General features: G+C 39.0%; 1 protein-coding gene across 3 annotated transcripts in view; it reads left to right on the top strand.

Annotated features, from left to right (window-relative positions):
* Exoc6b (exocyst complex component 6B) overlaps positions 1-24,209 on the top strand; it is a 455,447-nt gene that overhangs the window by 191,369 nt on the left and 239,869 nt on the right. For all 3 annotated transcript variants that reach the window (NM_001109246.2, XM_063286527.1, XM_063286526.1), the window contains 8 exon segments: positions 8,498-8,581; positions 8,994-9,040; positions 10,704-10,824; positions 13,664-13,735; positions 14,406-14,503; positions 16,514-16,619; positions 19,556-19,665; positions 22,438-22,549. In NM_001109246.2, coding sequence (NP_001102716.1) covers positions 8,498-8,581; positions 8,994-9,040; positions 10,704-10,824; positions 13,664-13,735; positions 14,406-14,503; positions 16,514-16,619; positions 19,556-19,665; positions 22,438-22,549 — 750 coding nt within the window.

Here is a 24,209-nt window from a genome sequence, read left to right as displayed (position 1 = left end):
GAGTTATAAAGGGAACTTGGGAGACCTTGGTACTTTTAAAAGTATGTCTCATGATTCTGTAAATGTCCTTACATGATACAGTATTTCTCTGAGATGTTTGCTGTTGAGGAAGAGGTGAAGTGTGTCTTGTCTCTTTTGTTGCAGCAGGATGGAGATACAGAACTCTCATGCTACAAAGTTCAACCAGAAGTGTCCAGCTTTTACCTCTCTCCATTCTCTTATTTTGTACATTATTTACCAAATAGAAACCTAAGATTTTCTACTTTGTTTACGTTTACTCAAAATGACTCATTTTTTTAAGAGCAATTGAATCTCAGTCTAACAGATCATATATTCTTAGATTCTAACTTTTCTGTTTCTATACAAAAATTTGTCTTTCTGTATCAGGAATAAGACTTATTTGTACAAAACTTACCAATCCTCACTTAAGTATACAAATGCTTTATGTGTGTTTGTGTGTGTGTGTGTGTGTGTGTGTGTGTGTGAGTATGTTTATGTGTGATGTGATTTAAAATTTCAGGAGGTACCATGTTTCTTTAATAAAGCAGCCTTTATATACATTTGTGCATCGTAATAATAATGTGTTCATTATAATAATAGTTCAGTCGATAAGTCTGAACTTGAGATTTTGGGCTTCTTCTAGCATTGATGTTCCTATAGCCACCTATGGGTCACTTTGACTCTGACTCTTTCTGCAGCAAATGTTTACACTGCATTAAACATTTACATTAAACCATTGCTTTCATTGTGAGAACTATTGCAGATGTCTTATTGCCTTCATCTAAGATGGTATTGATTTATTTATATTTTTTAGAACCCATACTTTCCTAATGCTTCTTAAGCAGGAGCTCTATGCATTCCTGACAAATGAAGCAGCCTAGGAGATTTGCTTGGGGAGCTTCACCTTCCACATTGTAAAGCTCCTTAGCACTTTATCCGATGGACACATGAGTCAGGGTATAGGGACTTTCCATAAAAATTACACTACGAAGTCAGGCATTGGTTTAGTCCTTCTAGATGATTGCCAACTTTGAGATAATTTCTTGGGGTGAATGCAGAAATGCCCCATTTTCTTCTTTCTGATGGAAAGAATGTCTATTCCTGCTTATTGTGTATAGGAAATGTTCTCAGAATTTCTTTCATCTCATTGTTGGTCAGGCGGTTTGGCTTACACCTTCTTACATATCCGTGGCCATCCCTGCAATGTCAGAGGCCATGGACTATAAAGGTAGGATCTGAAGGTGGCGGCAATGTAACTCAGATCACACTGCTTTCAAAAGTGTGTAGGTTTATGTAAAAACCTAAAACACAGGTTTTGATTGTTCCATATTGAATTATATCATATTCTAAATTTTCTTGTTAATTGTCCTGAAGTTGATTGGATCTTACTCTTTAAGTAATTAGTCCATAAGGTGCACAGTCACATACAGATTATTCAGGTTATGGGTTCTGTAGCAAAAAGAACACTTATCTTAAAAGTGAAACTCTAATCTTTTCCTGATCGATTACTCTAATGACAGAGGAAGTCTGCATTTTTACTCTAGCCAGGTAAGTAGCTTGTAATTCTAAGCGGTTTGGTTTACTAAGCATGATTAAGACACCCTTCCCTTTGAGGTTTACCCTTTCACTTGAAGGTACAACTGTTTATCATCTTAGGTCAAAGGTTATAAAAAGCAGTCATTAATTAAAGCTTTATTGGTTGTAATTGGTAATGCTCTGAAAGGAGCCAGCTGAACTGAATCTGATAATAAAAGACTCTTTGTGAAAATATTTAATAAATTAACACTCTGTCCTGGACCGGGAAGCTAATTATAAAGGCTGAGATTGTTAATCATGATGTTTACTTTCTTCAAAAGCACAGCCTCTGCTCCATAATCATTAGCCCTCAGGTTTCTTTCTTTTCTGTGTTTAAACCCCAGAGGGGATGCTCTTCTGTGCCTCCTGCCTGGCCATTGCTGCAGGAGGAAACGCCAAGACAAACACATGTTATATGGGCATCTGAAAAATAAACAGGACTCTGCCAGAATGTCAGACTGCTTCTGCTCTTTTCTAGAAGGGTCAGAAGTTTATGTAGATTCATTTTTGAAGGCTTTTGAATAAAATTAAAAAAAATGGAGGCCTTTCAAAATAGTGATATTTTTAATGATAAATTGTCTACCAGAGCAATTACCCTTTCTTCATAGCATATTTTCTGAGATGTTTTGACATTGTTGTGGCTTTTGAAATGAAGACATTTTTCTGACCCTAAAGTAGGTTCCCAGAATTGTGTGACACACAGCATCCTGACTCCTGAGTGACCTTGCTGGGGGAAACACTCTGAATGGATTTTTACATCTGGGAAAGGAATGTTTCTAGATTTAAGCAATAGGGGGCATCTTGGGGTTGTTCTTTACACATGTTCCTGGAGTCTGATCTTTAGGGCAGTTCTAATGAAAGAAACCCTGCTTTGGGCCTGCTGTGCAGATTAGCCATCTGGTGACGTGTAATATCCCGCTGACATCATTATGGGGCCCTAGGAAGAGCGTTCCCCTTTACGGATGGGCACAAATTAAAATCTCCCTTTAAGGGTTTTTTTCTTAAAAAAAACAAAACAAAACAAAAAAACCCCTGAATAAACCTGTCTACACTTGGTTGCTGTGACAGTTAAAAGAGTGCTCCAGCTGCAGGCAGGCTGGTGAAATTATAGGCTTTACCCAAATGGAAATATTGCTTCCTATAGACAAGCCAGAAGAACAAGGGTGTGCATTTCCCGTCTTCCAGTCAATTCCTTTGTTCTTCGTCTGGGTGTCTTTCTGTTTCTTAATCTGAGAGTTGTTTTCTGTTTCAGGGATTAGTAAAAAAGTCTCTTTCATAGACTACATTATCCCAGAAAGAACTTCCATTAAGACGTCTGTACTCAGTATATCACAAAGAAGATACACGGTCTGACTTCTTTTGCATACTGTGTAGACATATTGATCACATGTGGAGGTTTCCCAATGTTATTCATTCCCCGTCTATAACACTACACAAAGATTCTTACAGTTAAGACACAAGGATCAGTAACTACATGAAATAGGTTTCTGTGCATGGTTTGTTCTTAAGGTCCATGGAGGCTTGTTTCTGCCCCTCTGTCACAAACAATGTCACCTGCCTGTGAATATCCTTCAGACACTATAGATCACTCCAGTTCGTCATGATGTCTAACACAATGCAAGTCTGTATTAGGCATTATTACACTTATTGTTTAGGGAATAGTGACCAGAAAAATATGTATATGTTCAGTACAGATGCAATTCTGTGAGTTTATTAATATTTAAAGAAAATCTCTTTTCTTTTAACCCCCTAAGTGTATGCATTCATGCCACAGTGATATGTGCTGGTCTCAGGACATTTGGAAATCAGTTCTTTTCTTCCGTCATGTGGGGCTCCAGGGGTTGAACTTGGGTTGTCAGGCTTGAATAGTTACCTGCAGGTCCACCTTTCCAGCCTGTTTCCATTTGGAAATATTTGTGTCCCGTAGTTGGTTGAAACTCCAGATGCAGAACCCACATATATCTATCACTAGTTAGCTATAGTATGTATTTTATCTCTACGAGAAAGGACATCCTCAGGAAGGTTTTTATTTGATCTTTCTGTCTTCCAACTTTAGGCTCACATGATCGCAACTGTTTGGTAGTACATATTTCTAACCTGTATCTGCAGAATGTGTCTTCAATCTTGGTTAGAATCTGATTTTCCTGCTCCTACATATCTAAGCACGAAGCCTCACTAACTTGTCCACATTGCATGGCAGTGTTTGTGTTTCCATTCTGTTTAGACAAGTATTTGAACACCTGAAGAAGAATTCAAGCTTTTTACTTGTGTTTTCATTTTAATTTTCAAACATTTATTCAGTGATTCTGACATTTGTGGGGTTGGAGAATATGTGTTTGAGGGAAACAAGGAGGAATAGTTTTGTGGATAAAGATGCTGAAGTGTATTTTCCATAAAAGTTCAGTAAAAGAAGCATATACAGTAGACTGCTACTTCTCTGTGGAAGTGTGTGTGTGTGTGTGTGTGTGTGTGTGTGTGTGTGAGAGAGAGAGAGAGAGAGAGAGAGAGAGGATTCCAAGAGGATAGAGGGGAACACACCAGCCAATGCATAGTAACCACCAATACCAAGTGTTGTGACTGTGCGTGGTATGTGTTGTGTTCACATTGTCCATTTTGTGTTTCCTAATTCTTCTAAAAGTCATGTTTTACTTTTGTAATTAATAGCAATTTAAAACAAAATACATATTGTGTTAAACACAAGTTGCAAATTATTTTTTAAAAGAAGATAACTTTGAAAAAGTGTCAAAGTATATTGCTTCCTAGCAAAATCTACTGTTAATGTTGATGATTTTCTTTAGGGGACAGTCACTGCCGTTTACCCCAAGCTCCTCTCAGGGTATACTGTAATACAAAATATCTAAGTGAAGTTTGACTTTAGTAAGTAGAATACCAAGAGAGGTGAGGAGCTTAATAGTTTGAAACTGTGAAAGGTAATGTGGGCTGGGAATTAATGAGATCTTGGTGGTAGGGAAATGTCCTGTTAGTTTCCTGGGGGCTGCTGTCACATTGTTACCAGTTGATGACATTGTTTCTAAGTTATTTTATTTACTTTAAAATGATACTATATTTAGCCCTGTTGTATCCTAGGACATAGGTGCAGAAGAATCAGTTTGGGTCCATCTTCAGCTATACAGTGAGTTCTAGGCCAGGCTAGACTACAGGAGAGCTTATGTCAAAACAACACCCTCTCTTAACCATCCACCCGTCAAAGTCGAAGAGATATCTTATTTAACATGCTCTTCGTTTATTCGCAACAACATTATAATAATGTTTGTATGAAGCTTTTCTAAAACACAGGATTTCTCTTCAAGTCACATCACAAGCCTTCATGAGCTTAGAACACTGGACAGCATTTTAATACTATAGGTAAGGGCCATTTTAAAGAGCAGACTCACGAACAAAAAGCACAAAAATGCAGAGAATGTGGCATTGGACAGGCTATGAAAGTGATACTTGTTTACAGTATGAAACTGAAACAAAAGGCTGCATTTTGCCTTGTTTGACCTTAACTAGGAACATGTGTATTGGACAATTTCAAGTTTTAGAAATTCTAAACATAGCTGTGAATGTCTATGAACGAGCTATGAGTATTGATTTTGGAGTTGAGCAACTTTTAACAAGTGGTGAATTAGCAAGTACAGAGTTCTTGCATAATAAAGATGGACGGTATTCTTCCCCTTGTGTTCCCGTCTGTAAACGAGATGCCATCAAACTACTGACCCAGCCTAGAAATGCTCTGTGAGCTCCTTCTCTTTTCATCACCGTTCCCACCTTCCATTTGTTCATGTGTCTTCTGAATGCATCTCAGGATATTTCTCTTGCCATGTAGCTCAGCTTGGCCTTGAGCTCATGCTTGCCCTGCCTGTCAGGCTTCCTAGTGCTGGGACAGCAGGCCTGGGTCTCTGTGCTGTGTTCTGACTGGCCTCTTGGAATCTCACTTTTCCTTTCTTCATTCTAGTCTTTATACTTGGAGTTCCAAAGTGTAGGGAGTTCTTACTATCATTATAGCTGTTGCCAAATAACTTTATTTGTAAATAAATAAACTCACCAATTCCTGAAGCTTTGTCTTTAGCTCGCCCTGTACCTCACCATTGAGAACTTCTTTAGATGCTTAGAATGTGTGATGGGCTGTACTCTTTGAGTCTCAGTGTTACTTCTAGGAATAAGTTTTTCTCTGTACCTGGCGCTTCCTTTTCTCCCTGGGTTTTCAATTAGTATAAGGTTTGGGTACTCCCTTAGATGTTTTCTAGCAACAAACTAGCCTCTCCCCTTCCCTCCCTCAAAGCGGTAGAATCTGTTAGTGGTTCTGAGTTTAGAGTTGAAATGAAGCATTCGTGGTTCACCTAGTGGCCTGTTTCTGAGCAAGGAGGTACTTCACCCATTACCCAGACTAGACTGGTCAAGTGCCTACTTCTTGAATCCTGCCTTTTGACACCAAGTTGACAAAATTGGCAGAAGGAATAAAATTATTAAAGGTGAATTAATTAATAGTCACCAGGGAAAATCCAACTCATTTTTGAAAACTGGGAAGCTAGACTTACTAGTTTAGTTGGCCCCTTTTCTGTTAAAGGAATATTAGAAAATGGAATATCCATTAGGAAGTGGATATGATTTTTATATGGAATTTCATATATATATATTCATTCTCTATTGTTTACAACAAAGAAATCAAATTAGTGCCCGATGGTCTAATTAGACTGGAGGTTTTTCTTTAAATTTATAGTTAAGTGTATTTTGGCTCTTAAGCATGTTGAATATGTAATGTCACACTAGAATAATAAAGGTCGTTCAAGGCTGTTAACCTTAAAATGAAAAGCCCTTCTGTGTGTACAGCATGTAATTGATATTCAACAATACCACTGTTCTATGAGTTGGTGACGAGAAGGGAATAACTTTAACTAAAGTCAAATGGCAGTCTCCACTTGTAACTTAGTAACATGAATGACTTCTGTCCTCATTCACTAGTGGATGAAAAAGGGCTGAAATGGCCATGCTTGTATTTACTTCATTTTATAGATAGCCTCACCTTGCTAACTGTTATCTACATAGCCTGTGAACTGAAACCGAGTTTAACTATAAAAAGAAGTATTTCATGACAGGTGAAATTTATATTATTATTATTTCAGTTTCTCCAAGGAAGGTTTTGGGTACAGGCCATATTCTTTTATGGATCCTCTACAGCCGCTTTGGCATTGCAGTGGATGGGCTTTCAGCTCTAGATGCGCCTGAACGAGCGAGCACTTTACAGAAGGAGTTTGCCCACCCAAGCTACATTGGGTCTGTGCGGTTGTGTCTTAGGTTAATTTTCCCAGCTCGGGTTCAGTGTAGATGATAATATAACAAGGAAATCATATGGAAGAAACTTCTTCAGCGTTTTAGAAAGTGGAAGAAATTGCCTAAATAGAGGCTGGAGAGGTAGACAGTGCTTTTTCTTCGCTGCCTGGTCTATGGCCTTTATTTTTAAAGTAAGTGCGTATGTAAATGCTTGTTGATTGACACTGTTTTAAGAGCTCTATAGCTTGTAAGTCTGTGTAGTAGCTGCATGAGGTTAACCTGTCCATAAGCGAGAAAGACACTGTACAAGCACAAGTGACAGTCGACTGATGGACAGGAGACTTCAGGTACAGCACACAGACAGAGCAGTCACATTGGTAGAAAGGGGAAGCCACAGTTTGAATGTAGCCACCTGGGTCTAAACCCTTGACTTTTCTGGGATCTTGGTGCTTGTTTATTAGGAAGTCTTGGGTTAAGAAGAACATTTTGTCACAGTAGGTATTACAAAACTGTCTCAATCTGTATTATTTCCCTAGAGTTGCTGTAACAAAATACCACAAACTACATGACTTATAACAACAGAAATTTGCCCTATCCTGGTTCTGGAAGCTTGAATTACAAATTTAAAGCATTTCAGAGACCACACTCTGTTTGAGACTGCAGGAAGAATTTTGTTTCTTTCCTGCTGGCATCTGTGGGTCCCAGCAGTTCTTGGTGCTCTGTGCCCGTGGCTGCACTGGTCCACCTGTGCCCCTCAGCACACGCCATTCCCTCTGTGTCTTTCTGAATCTTTTGGGGATACCAGTCATAGTAAACCAAAGTTCATCCTCCAGCCGACACACAATTGGACACATCACATCAGAATTATTGCTGTTTCCTCTAAAGCTTCTTCCAGAGATTCTGGGAAAGTTGTGGGTTTGGTGAGGAACTGTTCCCCATAACAGAGCTTGGGAATGTAGAGCTCATGAACCAGGTATTGTTCTGAGCACCCCTCATGTTACTCTCAGAACACCTATCCAGGGCGTCCCCAGGAGAGCGTGAATGGGGCCAAACACATTTGTCGTGTCATAGTATCAAAAGGTCAGAAACTCCTGCAAGGGGGAGAACTGGATATTTGAGTATCAAGAATATCGAGGAGCTGTCTCTTTTGTTTTTGTTCTGTCCCTTGGTAAGTTTCTGTCCGAGAAGAGGATTTGCCAACCTCATCTCTTGCCTTTCCCACTTCCTGTTGACCCTCTGATCATGAACGATTTGAAAGCTGGCTTTCATCTGGGCGTTTTTTTCTTCTGGAATGTTCTATTTGTTTTCGAAGAGACATTTTCTTGCTTACTATAACATTTTAAGGTTGTTTGTTTTGTCTTCATCTTTGTAAAGCTGTGATTTTTGACTCAGAAACCAGCCTTGGTGTGCTGAAGCTTGAGTTCTGACCATGTAGTAAAGGTTACTTCTGCCTACCATTTAGAACTTTGTGATTAGGTTCAATAAATGGCCATAGTTATTTTATTTTCTCTGATTATCATCATTATTACTATGGTAGGCTTTGACATATATGAAGTTCTTCAAATTCCACACCTGGAGTCTACTCCAATCTTTTCAATTTCAAGGATAATTGGTCCAATTACATCATTTCCTCTTGCTTATTTTACAGGGTGCCCGTGAAACATTTGAGAATTACTACCGAAAACAGAGGCGAAAACAAGCTCGTTTGGTCCTCCAGCCTCCATCTAATATGGTAGGCTTGTTCCCTGCGCGTTCTGTACTTTCCACTTTTTCTTGCTGGTAGCTGAGTGAGTGTATGTGTGAATGCGTGCATGCATGCATTCCTGCCTGTCTGTGTCTGTGTATGCATGTGCATGTACACCTGCCTGCATGTGCTTGTTGTCATTCTGACACAATTTTGGTGGATGTGCCTTGAAGTAAGAATAGCAGTGAACATTTCTTGAGTGTTGTGTGCCATCCATTATTCTAAGTACTAGGTGTGGATCAGGTCAGTCTGTTGCCATTGTTAACATGTGGGATCAGTGCCCCCCATTATTATGTTTACCTCATAGTCTATGGGATTAAGATTTCCGAGAATAAATAACTGATTTTCACATCTTAAGGTAATAACATAGAAACAGTAATTTTGTTTTGCTTTGTTTCAGCATGAAACTTTAGATGGCTACAGGAAGTATTTCAATCAAATTGTAGGGTAGGTACATTTCTAAGTTCTATTCTTGATTCGTAAGACTTATAAAAGATATGCCTTTCCTTGGAAAACTTTCTCCCTTTTGCTGAATTTGAAAGAAAATACTTATTTATGTATTTATGACTTAGCAGGAACATCATCTGGGCATGGAAGCACACACCTGTAAGCCAGGCCTTGGGGAGGTTAACACAGGAGCGCCATCTTGAACTGCACAGAGAAATGGCGTCTCAAACAGACAAACTGAGGATGAAGGGGCGGCTCACCAGTTTCAGCATTATATTCTTGGAGGATACTTTTGTGACTAAAGAGATGAATGACTGATAACTTTGTTAAATTTGCTGTTTTGTTTCTCTGTTCTTTGTCCCATCAGAGAGGGAGATAATTAGCCACAGTGACAGAATTTTTACAGACAGTAAAATATTTTAGGCCTATCAGAATATAGGAACTTTGTCAAAACTAATTGGCTTTGTGACATTCTGAAGGCAGCTGTGTATGATTCAGAAGTCTGTGAGTAAAACTATGTCAGATTAAAATAACCTTCACTAAACAGGTTGCTGCCAGGCTGATTCCACAGCCTGTCATGGCTGTGCTCGTTTAGAGTGGACACAGTAGTGTGGAGTTAGGTTACTCAGTAAAGACCTTCGTATAGACGCAGCTTGTTCCACACACAGGATGGCAACTGTGATTTAAAAAAAAGCAGCAATAGGATTTGGTCGTTCAGTACACCGTGCCTGCCCACCTCCTCCTCTCTTCCTTCTTCCCTCACTTCCTCTCTAGATCCCCTCTCCTCTCCTCCTTGCTTTCTCTAATCAGATGTATATTGCTTTGGTGTAAGGAATAACTTCCATTATGCATATCATTGAGTGTTGAGGGATGTAACTACTGCTAGAATGCTTGCCTAGCATGCATGGGTTTGAGCCTCAGCACTGCGTAAAGCCAGGTATGGTAGTACATGTATAATCCCAGCACTGGGAACGTGGGGACACGTTTAAGGACATCTTAGGCTACATATGCAGTTTACAGCCAGCCTGAGTTACACGAGACCTTGGTGTGTTTGATTTTTTTTTTAATAATTTAAAAATTCCCTAATAGATGTTTCTTTTGATTTAAGTGAGCATTTAAACAGGGTATCTGAAGATATGTTTTAAATGCATAATAAGCTACAACAGTCCCAGCCAGACTTCATATTTTGAGTTCAGTCTCAAAGTTTCTGTTCGTGACATTCTTTGTAGCTTAAGCAGGACCTGATTCAGCCTCCTGAGTTACTGGGGCTGTATGCCTGATAACGGGAATTATTTACACATGTTGAATTCTCAAACATCGATAAAGTAAAGTGTTTATTATCTGCATCAAATTTGTTAGTTGCTTGTATCTTAAAAATACATTGGAGATAGACTCTACTAAGTTTATATAATTTTAAATTGTTGGGTTATATGGTTGTCATTCATTAGAAATAAAATTTCAGTCTTGATAACGTGCCTAAGAAGATATTAATATTATTATAGACATGTTCTCAGTTTCTGAAGTGATTTCACTTATGATAATGAATAGCTTTCCTCAGAAAAACGAAATACTCTCTTTGATAGATGGCAGCTATTAATGACAAAGCTTAGTGGTCAAGATAGCAACCGTGATCTCTGACATCTCTGCTCTCTTTTCTTTTCAGCTTTTTTGTGGTAGAAGATCACATTTTGCATACAACCCAGGGCTTAGTGAATAGAGCCTACATTGATGAACTATGGGAAATGGCACTTTCAAAGACCATCGCAGCACTGCGCACCCACTCGGTATGTGGGATGTCCTAAGTGCTTACTTACCGCTGACTATCTGCATACTGACTGGTGTCCCACTGAATTCAAGTTGACATATATCTTTTTGGCAACCCCCATTTGGAGATCATGGAAGAGGTTCATTTAGGTTTCTCTATAACACTGAGCTTGCCTTGTTGATCATATCTGCAATAAGAAACAGTCTCTCACATCTATGATTCTCACTGTGTCTAGCAGTGTTCTATTTATTTCATATATAGGTCTTACTTCATCCTTACTGAGTACAAAGTCATGTATATTTTTATACGATTCATATTTATTCTTTCAGAAAATACCTCATGTGCTGTACATATTTATACATATAGCTAAAGGATTGCTGTAATGAATGCTATGCTCTTTGTTTCTCGTTCTACAATCAGTCCTTCCTCTCTGCTTACCCACACTGTGAAGGTTAAGTTTTGCTGGCTAACCACCTGCTAAGCTTAGCTCATAAGAGGCATCAGAGGCAAGACAGTAGATACATTTGCTAAAACTTTAAGATGTCAGATTGTCATGTTGCTGGCTGCTCATCATTCCTTTTCCATGATAATCTTTCACTGTTCCTGTCCCTTATGCCAGGAATACTACTTCATTGATATTTGCATAAAGTAAGGCTTCTTCATTCTATAAGGTTAATTTAGTGTCAATAAAATGTCTCAGGAATTTATTACTATCAGGGCAGGTATCTTAAAATTGAATGTACAATATTTTCAACAACAGCAAGTAGGAGTGCAGCAGCTCTAAAGATAGTCTCTCAACTAAAAAGTACAAGAGCAAAGCAGGAGATGAAAATGATTGCCACTGAAGTTACAATATTTTTTCTAAGTGGCAGTGAGGAGGTTCTGGTGAGCACATCAAGAATTTCTTTCTTGCAGGCATCTAGTACTCCCTGGGAATGGTATGATTGAGGTTATAGCCATTACGTGTTTTGCATATGCTCTATTCATAGCATGAAATAATGCAAAACAGAAGAAAATAATGGAAAGACACCCAAAGAAAGCTGAATCCAAGATAAAAATGGTTCTTTGGAAATTTATGAGCACCAGATAGCAAAATTTCATCCAAAGATGAAGACTTTGTGCCATTTCATGATTGAAGAGGCAAAGTCAAAGTCAGAAGTTTATCTTACAGTCACAAAGGGCTAGAAAATATGAGAGGGTAGCTACGAAGCATGGATAGTCATGGAGACATGGGAATATAGCTGGTTGAGACTGAGAAAGGCAGTGTCCATCAAGGGGCCTAGAGTAATAGAGTAGGAAAGTGGAAAGGAATCACCAGATGACAGCAAGGGAATTGTCAGCAAATCCTGACAGATAGACATATGGACTCTTCATCATGTCTCTCACATTAATTGGTCCTGTAAAAGGTGGGTTACACTCAGTAAATATTTAATGGATATTTGAGATTATTTCAATTAGCTGGCTTTATTATCCACAGCAAAGGAATTAGAAGATTGTATTCAACAAAACACATGAAAGGACATTTGGGAAAAGTAGAAATGTAAATAGGAAACTTAAAGAAGACAGCTGGAGTAGCCAATCATGTCAGCAACCCAGGAAGTTGAGGAGTGCTAAGCCATCACAGCCTTAGACAGTTTGTCTATAAGGAGAAGCAGTCTAGAAAGCATATAATGTTGAAGAACTTCAAGCAAGAAGATTGGGGCTATTTTATATTGATATTAGTTTTGACACCAACAGACAAAGGTCCTTTACAAGAGACAGTACACATAAAGGAAAAACAAATGGTAATAGAAGAAACTGAAAGACATCTTCATTATGGAAAAATTAAACATACTGCCATCAGACCCTGAGAGGTTACATGGAGAACAAATAAAATTATTGCTGAGGAAACTGGAATATCAAATGTGAAGAAATTTTAATTTAGTAGCATATAGTTGTGAATCCTCCTGTGGAAACTGTCTTCCAGGTCAACCAAGTAATCAGACGTTTGTAGGCAAGGCCATATATGGTACTTATTTGCAATTTTTGTTTCCTGTTCATTTATGCTTATTTTTATCCTTTGTATCATTTAATGATATTTTTCTTTATTATATAATCAGACTCAGCTAAAATGCCTGTCTCATTGATTCCACGTTTACCTATTTTAAATGGTCAAATTGTCATATCTTTTTCCATCACCAGTTTGTCACTTTTAACTCTCTTCATCTCTTTTATTACATGAATATGGTTATTTGGTGTCATTTCTCATAATGCCATTAGTGCAGTGTTTGGTCAGGTTATTTTCAGTCTTTTGTATCTTCTGTTAATTGCTCATAAAGAAATATATACAGTTATTTTGAAAGTGGCCTTAGGTATGTATCATTAAGTTTTGGTACAAAGTATTTCATTTTGCTCATATTAAAATAATCTATCCATTTCAGTTTTTAACCTGTTTGTGTTTAGTTTATTTGTTATTATTATGTCTGCCTCTGATGGGGCGTGCCTGCTGTGCATGTGGGGAAGTCAGAAGTCAGCTTTGCAGTCAGTTCATGTGTGTTCAGAGGATAAATTCAGGTCTTCTGATTTTTATCTTGGGCAGCACACACCTTTAATTGCTGAGGTATCTTGCCAGCCCCATTTTATTTTCTTTAACCAACGAATTTCACAGTGTGTTTCCACATGTTAAGGATGTGTAGATTGTGCTTCTGAGCCCCATCTCCTTAGTTCTTCTGCGATTGAGGCTTTTGCTACCTTGAGCCAGGAAATGGTTAAACTCCTCTTTAGAAATGCCTTTACTGCCTGGTGCATTAGACAGTTTAATCAGTAAAACATGTGACTTTTTCATGAGACATTTTTTCCCTTTCCCCCGTTTCCTTTAGTCCTACTGTTCCGATCCAAACCTTGTGTTAGATTTGAAGAACCTCATTGTCCTCTTTGCTGACACACTTCAGGTACGTGCGTTGTTACCACCTGCCTTTGTGGAGTAGGCTTCCAGGAGCTGTGAACCATGTGTTCTCCCCCAGGCCTGCCGTGCTCCCCTGAGTCTTCACTCTTTATTCTTTTGCCTGGAGCTAGATCTTTTTACTTCTTCATAGCACACTCCGTGCGTTGTCTCGACCCTTTACGCTCTCACGCAAAGAGGTCCTACTGTTTTTGCTCTCAGAGAAAAAATTTGAACCATTTGTAATTTGTAGAATTAGACTTAAGTAATTGTAATTCCAACATGGCACCCATGTGCCTTGTCGTGTGATCCACTACCGTCTTTATCATGGTGGTTGGTCTGGACCGTGTTAGAGCATCATGAGGTATTTGTGATGTGGTAGCACCCGCACTTTCTTTCTGTTCTTGGAGAATTGCTGCGGGTGGTAAGTTACCATGCGGAGAACTCACCTGACACTTTTATGCTGCTTTTCACTTTTATCATTTCCTGTTTTATGACCTACCTAGAAATTTTAATGCGTGTCTTTGAATCTTTGAGAGTAAACACTTGATATTAGGTAGAAATTAACAATTCTGCTTCATTTTTTCATTGTTGTTTCAATAATGAAACATCTTTTAGCACCTAATCTTACTTCTATTTATTTGAAAAGACTCTTTTGAAAACAGTCTATTTTCTTTCAGGTGTATGGCTTTCCTGTGAACCAGCTTTTTGATATGTTGTTAGAAATCAGAGACCAGTATAGCGAGACTCTACTGAAGAAGTGGGCGGGGGTTTTCAGGTAAGGAGCTGCACTTGTGTTCCTGTCCTGTCTTCCCTGGCCCTGGCTCCTTTGTGGACTTCACAGATGCAGTGAGCACCCAGAGCATACAGCTTATATTTCTTTTAAATGATCTAATTTATAATTCAGAATTCTAATGAATCAAAATGATTGACAGAAGGATCTTCCAAATTAACTTATGCCAACATATTAGTACCTGCTGTGATTGGAAGGCCCCATAGCCTGTTTGGTGCTTTTGTTTCCTTGGACTAATGGCAGACTTATTATTCGTGTCTTCTTTTTCTGTTTTATAGTTTTTGGTTTTTCCTGAAGATCGTACTTTGGTAGTGGTAGCTAAGCAATCATGAATAGTAGAACCTTAGGCAAATGTTTTCTTTTACTGAAAGAATCTTTTGTGTCACAGACTCACCTTGAACTTCTGATCTTCCTTCCTGCGACTTTTAAGTGCTTGAATTATTGGTGTGTCCTACTGGGGCTGGCTCACTTTTTTGGGCCATTCACTTTTTCATAAGTCATGTTAGAGCTCATTATTCTTCTCAGCAGAGAATGGCTTATTAAAGTCCATGTTTGAAGCATGTTATTTCAATAATTATTGCAACATGCATACAATAATGGCAAATTATCCTGGAACATCTCCTCCCAGAGCAGGTCTCTGGGGACTGATTCCTTTGTATACATTGCTTCTTTCTTAGTTTTAAACCTGTCCTCAACAGGAAGTGAGACAAAGTTGTCTTCTTGCTTTAATCTTAAGTCAATTTAGTACTCAACATCTTAGCTACAGTAATGCAGCAAGAGGAAGAACAAAAAAGAATACAAATGAGAACAGAGTACTATTGTCCCTCTTTGTAGATGACATGAGTCTATACTTATGAGACTTCTGGGCTCCACCAGGAACCTCTTAGAACAGGACATTGGTCAACGTATAAAGCTAGCAGCTTTTCTGTATTCTAAGGCAAGCATGCTGAGAAAAATTCCAGGGAAACAATCCCATATACCTTTCACTGTATCCTCAAATAAGGGCAATAAATACACACAAAATGAAACCTAGGAATAATACTAGCCAGGGAGGACAAAGCCCTCCACAGTGGAAAGCAAGGACATTGAAGAAGTTGAAGAAGACCATAGAGGATAGAAGACCTCCCATGCTTTGGGTCAGTGGGGCTAATATTATGAAAATGGCTCTGTTGCTCAAAGTAACAGAGCTTCAATGCAACCGACTTTGGACTCCCAGTCTGTCCTCAGCTTAGGAGTTCTTGCCTGCTGCTTATGTCTCCTGGTCAGCTAATCTTTTTTCTTTTACATTGTTTGACTTTTAAAGCTTTGCCTTAATCTTTTAGTCTCACTTTTCACAGTCCACGAGCATGCCATTATTTAGTTCAACTCACAATTTCTGAATGTAAATACATACACTTCCAGAACCCAGGTATATCTGATGGGGATAATTGCTTTTATGGGACGGTCGTCTCTGCAGGTAGTAGAGATAGCATGGAATAACCACAGCATTCTGTGTCTTCTGTGGGTTTCTGTTTGGATTTTCATAGGAAAGTTTCTGTTTTTGGAGAGAGAGCTTATTCCTGGAAAACATTTGTGATTGGTACAAAGCAGTAGAAGAGAAAGAACATAGCGTGGGTTATTGTTAGAAGTTATTTTTCATCTCTGACAGTTAGTAAAAATAAAAATACACTTTATAATATACAGTTAAAGTTGTGATTATGAACCATATATCTTAATAAAATGATCAGCTCCAATAGTCTTTTCTCATTTTCTTCCCACTTACCTTTAATTTTCTGCCTGTTTCTAAAGCACAGACACTAGAAGGTCATGTTTATAGTTTTTCCACTTTTTTCAGAGCTTAGTTTCTTTCTGATTTCTTTTTAAAATGCCCAAACCAAATGGCTGAATTGTAGAAGGGGTGTAGGAAGGACTGGGAGGTGTTTCAGACTGTCTCAGAAAACATCTCTGTTACAATCACTCTCCGTTCTCCATTCCTCTCTCTTTTCATTTCTATAGAAACATACTTGATTCTGACAACTACAGTCCCATACCAGTAACGAGTGAAGAGACATATAAAAAAGTCGTAGGACAATTCCCATTTCAAGATACAGAACTGGAAAAGGTAAGGGATACTTTAAAGTGAAGTTCTCATTCTCTCTTTTGTTAGGTTTTGAAACTGAAAAATTTCAGTTCAGTAGATTTTAAAACATCTCCACAGAATTCCTTCTGGGTCTCAGAGGTGCAGAATTAGTCACTGGGAATCGGTAAAGGACTTTGAAGTCCTAGCACATCTTGAGAGTTTGTCAATCACTGGAATGATGCAATTTGATTAAAATTTTAAATTCTTAATTTTGTTATACTGTTCAAATAGTTTCTTTAAAGCCAGACACTTAAATATGCATTTTGTTATATAATTCTGTTGTTTTGACAGTGCATAGAGTAGTTTCTCCCCACCACAGGTACAATGCAGACTATTCTTCCTCAAGCAGGCCTTTCTACCCAAGTCCTGTGCTGCACGTGCCAAAATGTGAAAGTCTAGGCTCGAGCTGTTGTCATTTGCAGTTTACAGAGTCACAAACACTTGGAGTCATATAGTTCCAGGGCACAGTCATCACTGAGGGCAGTCAGGTCGGGAGCTCAGAGCAGGCACCTAGAAGTGGGAGCGGACATAGTGCAGCTCCCTGGCTTACTCATTCCTGATTTGCTCAGCATGTTCTTTTACACCATCAAGCACCACCTTCTCAGGGATGGCACCCCTGACACTGAGCTAGGCTCTCTCATATCAGTCATCAATCAAGAACATGGTCTACATATTTGCCTAATAGGCCAATTTTATTGATGCATTTTCTCCGTTAAGATTACTTCTTCCCATATGACCCTAGTTGGCATCAAGTTGGTCTAGAAACTAGTTATTACAGTTAACCCCTTGTCACCTTGACACACAAGCACATTGCTTATTAAGGCATAACCCTTCCTTTCTTTTTTATCCTCCAAATCTCATATTAATATCAATAGCTCAGTATAAAACAGTCTAACTTTTCAAACTGGCAGTCTTTAAACTTTTACAGTCTTTTTAAAAAAGTCAGACACTAAAATTTTAGTCTCTAAAACATTTAAACTGTCTCTCAAACTTCCAACATTTCTCTAGAAAAAAATTTCTTTTTTTTAAAATGCCCAAAATCTCTGTAAAATTCCAAACCTCTTAGAAATTCCAATGGCTCTCAACTGTGGGCTTCTGTAAAATCAAGAATAAGTTAAATACTTTCTTGCTTCAAAAAGAAAGAACCAGGGCACGCACAGTCACTATCAAATAAAATCAAATCAAAACCAAAGTTCAACAATGTAAAGAGGTCATTGTTTGATGTCTGGGGCCCACCTAAAATCCTCTGGGCTCCAAAGGGTCAGGGACTCTTCTCTGGATTTGCCCTCTGCAGAATGCAGTTTGTTTTCGAGGCTCAGGCCTCTCTACCCCACAGCTGCTGCTTTTCTCATGGTTGACCCAGGTAGTGGCAGCTCCAAAACACTGGGCTCTTTCCTGCATCCAGTAGCCTCTCCTGACCTCTCATCATGCCAGACCAGAGCTTCTCTCTGTGACCTTTTGTGCCTTAAGCCTCAGTCACATCTGAAGGACTCTTAACACATTAGGAAGATCGGCTGCCAGCACGAGATGCCTCCTAGTCTCCCCTGGACCACAGCTTCTGTGTGCGGACCCTGAGAAAAACCTCTGGGGTTTCTACTCTCAGTGATGCTGGTTGCTTCTTAATCATCATTGATTTCTAGGCTCTAACTAACCAGCATCAATTGTCCTAGTTAAATTTTACTTAAGTACTTCTCATTTCTTTCTAAATTACAGCCAATTCTTCAGTCCCAGCTGACCAGATCCACAGATTCTTACCGCTCAAGATATTAAATTGTCCTTTAAGGAACTCTCAAGCTTTCCTTTGAAATTCCACAAGCCAGGACCCCATCTTCTGTGTTGCTTTCAACATTCTTAACTTATAAGTTCTGATGACAGTTCATTAAACCTTAAGCACTCAGAGTACTCCAAATATCACATGGTCAGGTCTGCCACCATCATACAACACAACCTGGCACTAGTTTTTGTCTTAGAGTTTCTATTGCTATGATGAAGCACCATGACCAAAAGTAATTTGGGGGAGGAAAGATTTATTCTAGCTTACAATTCTCAGGTCACAGGTCATCTAGAGAAGTCAGGGAGGGACCTCAAGGCTGGTACTGAAGCAGAGGCCAGGGAGAACTGCTTCTTACTGGCTTGCTTGCCTGTCTTCTTATACCATCCAGAACTGCCTTCCACAGTGAGCTGGGCCTGTCCACAACAATTATGAACCAAGAAATGCCTTAAGCTGGAGTTCGGCCCAACAGTGTGGCTACTCTTGCAGAGGACCCAGATTCAGTCCAAGCCCACACAAGGCAGCTCACAACCACCTGCAGCTCCAGTTCCAGGTGTCTGACATCCTCTCCTGCTTCCTTAGGCACTGAGTGAGCAGTGTGTGTATGCGCACATGCAGGCCAAACACACGTGCACATAAGAAGTAATTTCAAAGGGAAGTGCCCAGCTGGGTGGTAGTGGCACATGCCTTCACTCCCAGCACTCAGGAGGCTTATAGCTCCTGAGAGTTGTAAGAGGAATGTGGATCTCTGAGTTCGAGGCCAGCCCTGGTTTGCAGAGCAAGTTCCAGGACAGACAGGACTACACAGAGAAACCCTGTTTCAAAAAACTAAAAGAAGAAAATATTGGGGGAAGGGGTGGGAGATAAGAGCCCTACAGACTCTCCTATAGCCCAATCCTATGGAGGTGTTTTCTTTATTAAGATCTTTCTCTCATATAACCATGAAGTGTTGAGTTGTCATAAAAACTTGTCAGCACATGTGTCTTACTCTTTTTCGTGTCAGAAATCTCTTGGGGACAGATTTTTACATTTGTACTGTTAACTCCTAAGAGTAGGACAAAGGTTTTTCTCTTTTTTCATTTTCAATAATTTTAAGTGTCTACAATGGATTTAGTGACTTGCTTTCATTAATTTCTTGCATTTACAGCAGCCATTTCCCAAAAAGTTTCCTTTCTCTGAATTTGTGCCAAAAGTTTACAACCAGATTAAAGAATTTATCTACGCCTGCCTGAAGTTTTCAGAAGATCTTCATCTAAGGTATAGCACGAGAAAGTTCAGTGCTGAGATTGTTACTCTCTGAATACATACTTTGTAAAGTGTTTGCTATGAGTTTGGAACCTTGGAATAGGCTTTCACTGTTATGGTGAAAGGGAAAAGCTTTTGAATGACATAAGTATATATTACATTTTAAACAGTAGCAGCAAAAAATTACTGGAAATTGTAGTTTAACCTATTCACGTTACCACTCCTTCATACTGAAGTATAAAAGTTTACAGTGAGAATGCAGCAGTCTTTGGAGTCAGTATTGTTGCTCTGCTCTGCGTCTGCCTTATCCACAGGCTTCTTTGTTTGAGTGCCCTTTATTGGTTAGTCTGCATGTATTTTAGCAAATACATAGTTAGGTGCTCCTTAGTAGTGAAGACATTAAGAAGTAAAAGGAAGGAAGGCCTTTATCTTCCTGAGGACCCAGACAGCTGATGGTAAGTGCTACAGAAATTCATGATGTGCACTGCAGCCATCCTGCTCACACTAACAGTACCGGAAACGGCTCAACACTATATCTGAACCTAAATTTGCAAATGAATCGATAAACAGAACATATCATGTGTCAAGCCTTTCTGAAAATAAGTACACTTAGGGGTGGGGTTGAGTCACTGCTTTATCAACCGCCCTACTGTAGGTAGAATGTAGGTCTCAGTATGCTAGGCAAGTGCTCTCCCACTGAGCAGGTCCCCTTGTTACTTCAGATGTTGAGACATGCTCTTGCAGAGTTGCTCAGCATAGCTTTAGCTTTGAGTCTCATCTGTAGCCTACAGAGGCCTTGAAGTTTCTGTCTTCTTATATCAGCCGCCTGTATAGAGTTAAACACTGTCAATTATCATTCTTCTTGTTAAAACTATGATACTTGGGATTGTACAATTAATTTTCCCATCTAAAACCAAGATTAATTTTATGGAAATTATTTCAAGCCAATTGCAAAATGGCCTTTACTCATTTACTTTTATTTTGGTGATGAGGTAATATTGGGATTATGTAAGTAAATTATTTAGATACTTTTCTTCTTATTTGAATCCCAAGTTTTTGAATGAAACTTTTTTTTACTTAATGTTTGAGTGTGTTCTCTCTCTCTCTCTCTCTCTCTCTCTCTCTCACACACACACACACACACACACACACACACACACACACACACACAGTTTTTGTTTTGAGTTTTGATCTGTGTTTATTAAATTTTTGATTCCAAACTTCCTTTGGTGGCTTTCATATTGACAATTTAAATGAAATAATTCCTCATTGTGAGGGAAGTTTTTACTTGCCTTTTACTATTGGGTTGACATTGCCTTCAACCTCAGAATATATTTATCTTGTAACGTGGAGTCAGAGATCACTTGTTCTATTAGAGCTGTCTCAGAATAGACTTAGTTTGTCATTGAGTAATGTGTATAACAATAGTTCTCTCAAACAAAGTGTCACACAGTCAGAGAAATGTTAGTTGGAGATTTCCTATGCAGTTTTAAAAATAATTATTTTTTTCTGAATGGATAGTTTCTCTCCTATCAGACAATGTTGAAAGGCATGTATATTTCAAAAGTTCTTATCAATAGCAGTGTCTCCTATAATAAAATAATACTCTGACATTTAAGTTGAGTGCATGCGTAGATTTTATTTTCCTGCACATTGTGAAAGTAAATCTTTGTAAAGATTTTTGGGTTTTTGCTTAAAAAGAAAAGAAAGAAAAGAGTTTGGAGGCTGTTGTCCGGGTAGGTTCCTCAATTGCTGGTTATCTCTTAGGTAACTTAGAAAACATAACCTAAGAGAGCATTGAAGTTACTTAGAAATAACACCTTACCTCGAGCTCAGTGGCTGTCATCCAGAGACTCAACAACACATGTTGGAGAGGATTGCTGGCGGGCATAAATTAATATAGCCATTATGAACATCAGCTTAAAGCTGCCTCAAAAATTAAGAATAGAGCTACCACGTGACCCAGTTATTCTACTCCATATTTATATCAGAGAACTTAGGTCTGTGATAAGATTGTAACAGATATGTTTATGTATCTATATTTACTCCTCTATTTACTATTGCAAGAGCATAGAACCAACCTAAATGTTGGTCAGCACATGAATTGTTAATAAAAACCCAGTACATATAAAATAGAATACTACTGAGCTCTAGAGAAAAATAAAATCCCTAAATTGCAGAAAAGTTGATTTATTTAGAATACTTAATTTTAAGCATGGTTTCTCAATCTCAGAAAGAAGAAAAAAATCTTTATGCAGATTATAGCCGATAACATTACATTCACATTTGTAAACGAAGACACATGTGGAGTATAACTTGTAGAAGGGAGACGAAACAGGTAGTTTTAGATGGTAATGAAGATGAACAAACTCACTTAAAGAGGATAAGCGTGCGTGTGTGCGTGCGTGCGTGCGTGTGTGTGTGTGTGTGTGTGTTGGATAAGTCCATAAAAATATAAACAATCTGATATGGCATTCCGCAGTTTCAGAGTGGCTCCTTTCCTTTTCTGAAACAGTACAAGTTAGCCTGCCCTTCTTAAAGTATTCTTGTGTGAACAAGTAATCTAGGCAGGGTTCTGTAGCTACATTATTTTTAAAAAATAAAAGCAGCATAAACTTTTAGCAGAGCAGGTATTAAAGTACTTGGGCTACTTCCTCGCATGCAGTGCACAGAACGTGGTGCTGCTCCCTTTACTACCGCCTCTGCTGCTGCATCCTGCCGGGGCCTGCTCATTTGCCAACTCTAGTTCCCCAGGCTGAACTGGGGTCATCATTTACATTTCAGCTCCACCGAAGTTGATGACATGATCCGGAAGTCTACAAACCTGTTGCTGACCAGGACTCTGAGCAACTCTCTGCAGAACGTCATTAAGAGGAAGAACATTGGGCTTACTGAGGTAAAGTAGCTGCTAGTGAAGTGACCATGCCAGATGTCCTGTGCGTGCCTCTTTTATTGATGTCTTAGCACTGTGTCCTTGGCCCATGTTAGACTTCCTTGGCTTTTATTGGTATCTTCTGAATATGATTGGTAGATTATTCTATCTCTTTAGCAAGAGCCTAGTGATTTGTGTTTGAAGGTGGAGAGAGGAAGGTAATGGCTTACTGCCTCTCTTAGTAAAGGGAGAAATCTTCCACTCAACTGTGGCATAGTATAAAGTGAAGGTTTGAATTACTGATATCCAGTCCTAAAATTCGGAAAGTTATGAGATTCCCTTTTATTTGGAATTAAAGATTCCATAGTCACATCTCACCTTGGATTCACTGAAGATATTGGGCCCAAAGCGAGTTTAGGTTAGAGAATATTTTTATTCAGGGGAAGGGAGAGAATATTTTTATTCAGGGGAAGACTGAAGGCTGTGTTTCTTGTAGAGCCTTCAGTTTTAGGTCCTCTAGGAATAAAGTTAGTTCATCTAACTGCATAAGGCGAAGGATAATGGTGAAGCTCAGGAAACTGTTAATGATACCAACCCATACCAAAGACAGATCATTATTGGCTTGGAGTCTTTCTTCTTCTGCATTGAAATAAAGAACACCATGAAATATGACATTGGCTGTGATGGAATTATGCTTGTAGCAGTTTTTAAAAGTTGAAAGTCCATGTAGTTTTGGGCCCTTTCCTTTTTCTTCTGTGTTTGCTTTCTATTGCTTGGAATAGAATTTTGTTTTGTTTTTTGACATTTTTTCTTTATTGGATTTTTTTATTTACATTTCAAATGTCATCCCCATTCCTGGTTTCCCCTCCAGAAAACTGTTATCTCCCCCTGCTTCTATGAGGGTGCTCCCCAACCCACCCACCCACTCCCTCCCAACTAACCACCTGACATTCCCCTACACTGAGCATCGAGTCTTGACAGGACCAAGGGCCTCTTCTCCCATTGATGTCTGACAAGGCTATCCTCTGCTACATATGTGGCTGGAGCCTAGGTCCATCTCTGTGTACTCTCGGGATGGTAGTTTAGTTCCTGGGAGCTCCGGGGGGTCTGGTTGGTTGATATTGTTGTTCTTCTTATGGGGTTGCAAACCCCTTCAACTCTTTCAGTCCTTTCTCTAACTACTCCATTGGGGACTGCATTCTTAGTTCAATGGTTGGATGTGAGCATCTGCCTCTGTATTTGTCAGGCTCTGGCAGAGCCTCTCAGGAAACAGCTATATCAGGCTCCTGTCAGCATGTACTTCTTGGCATCCTGAATAGTGTCTGGGTTTGGTGACTGCATGTGAGATGGATCCCCTGGTGGGGCAGTCTCTGGATGGCCTTTCCTTCAGTCTCTGTTCCACACTTTGTCTCCAATATTTTCTCCTGTGAGTATTTTTGTTCCCCTTTTTAAGAAGGACTGAAGCATCCACACTTTGGTCTTCCTTCTTCTTGAGTTTCATTTGGCTTGTGTTGGAATAGAACTGTAATGGATTGACTTTCTTCATCTGAAAATGGCCTAGCTTTTTTCCTTAATCAGGTATCCTCCAAGCAAAGAAAGGTGGGAGCAGTGGTCAGAAACTCTATTGCTATTATTAGATTGTATTGTTTTCTTTCTGAATCTTAATTGGGAAAGAAAGTTTATA

The sequence above is a fragment of the Rattus norvegicus genome, chromosome 4, assembly GCF_036323735.1.
Source record: "Rattus norvegicus strain BN/NHsdMcwi chromosome 4, GRCr8, whole genome shotgun sequence".
Classification (NCBI taxonomy): Eukaryota; Metazoa; Chordata; class Mammalia; order Rodentia; family Muridae; genus Rattus; species Rattus norvegicus.
Note: the sequence above shows the minus strand (reverse complement) of the source record. Positions and strands in the feature narration are given on the sequence as shown.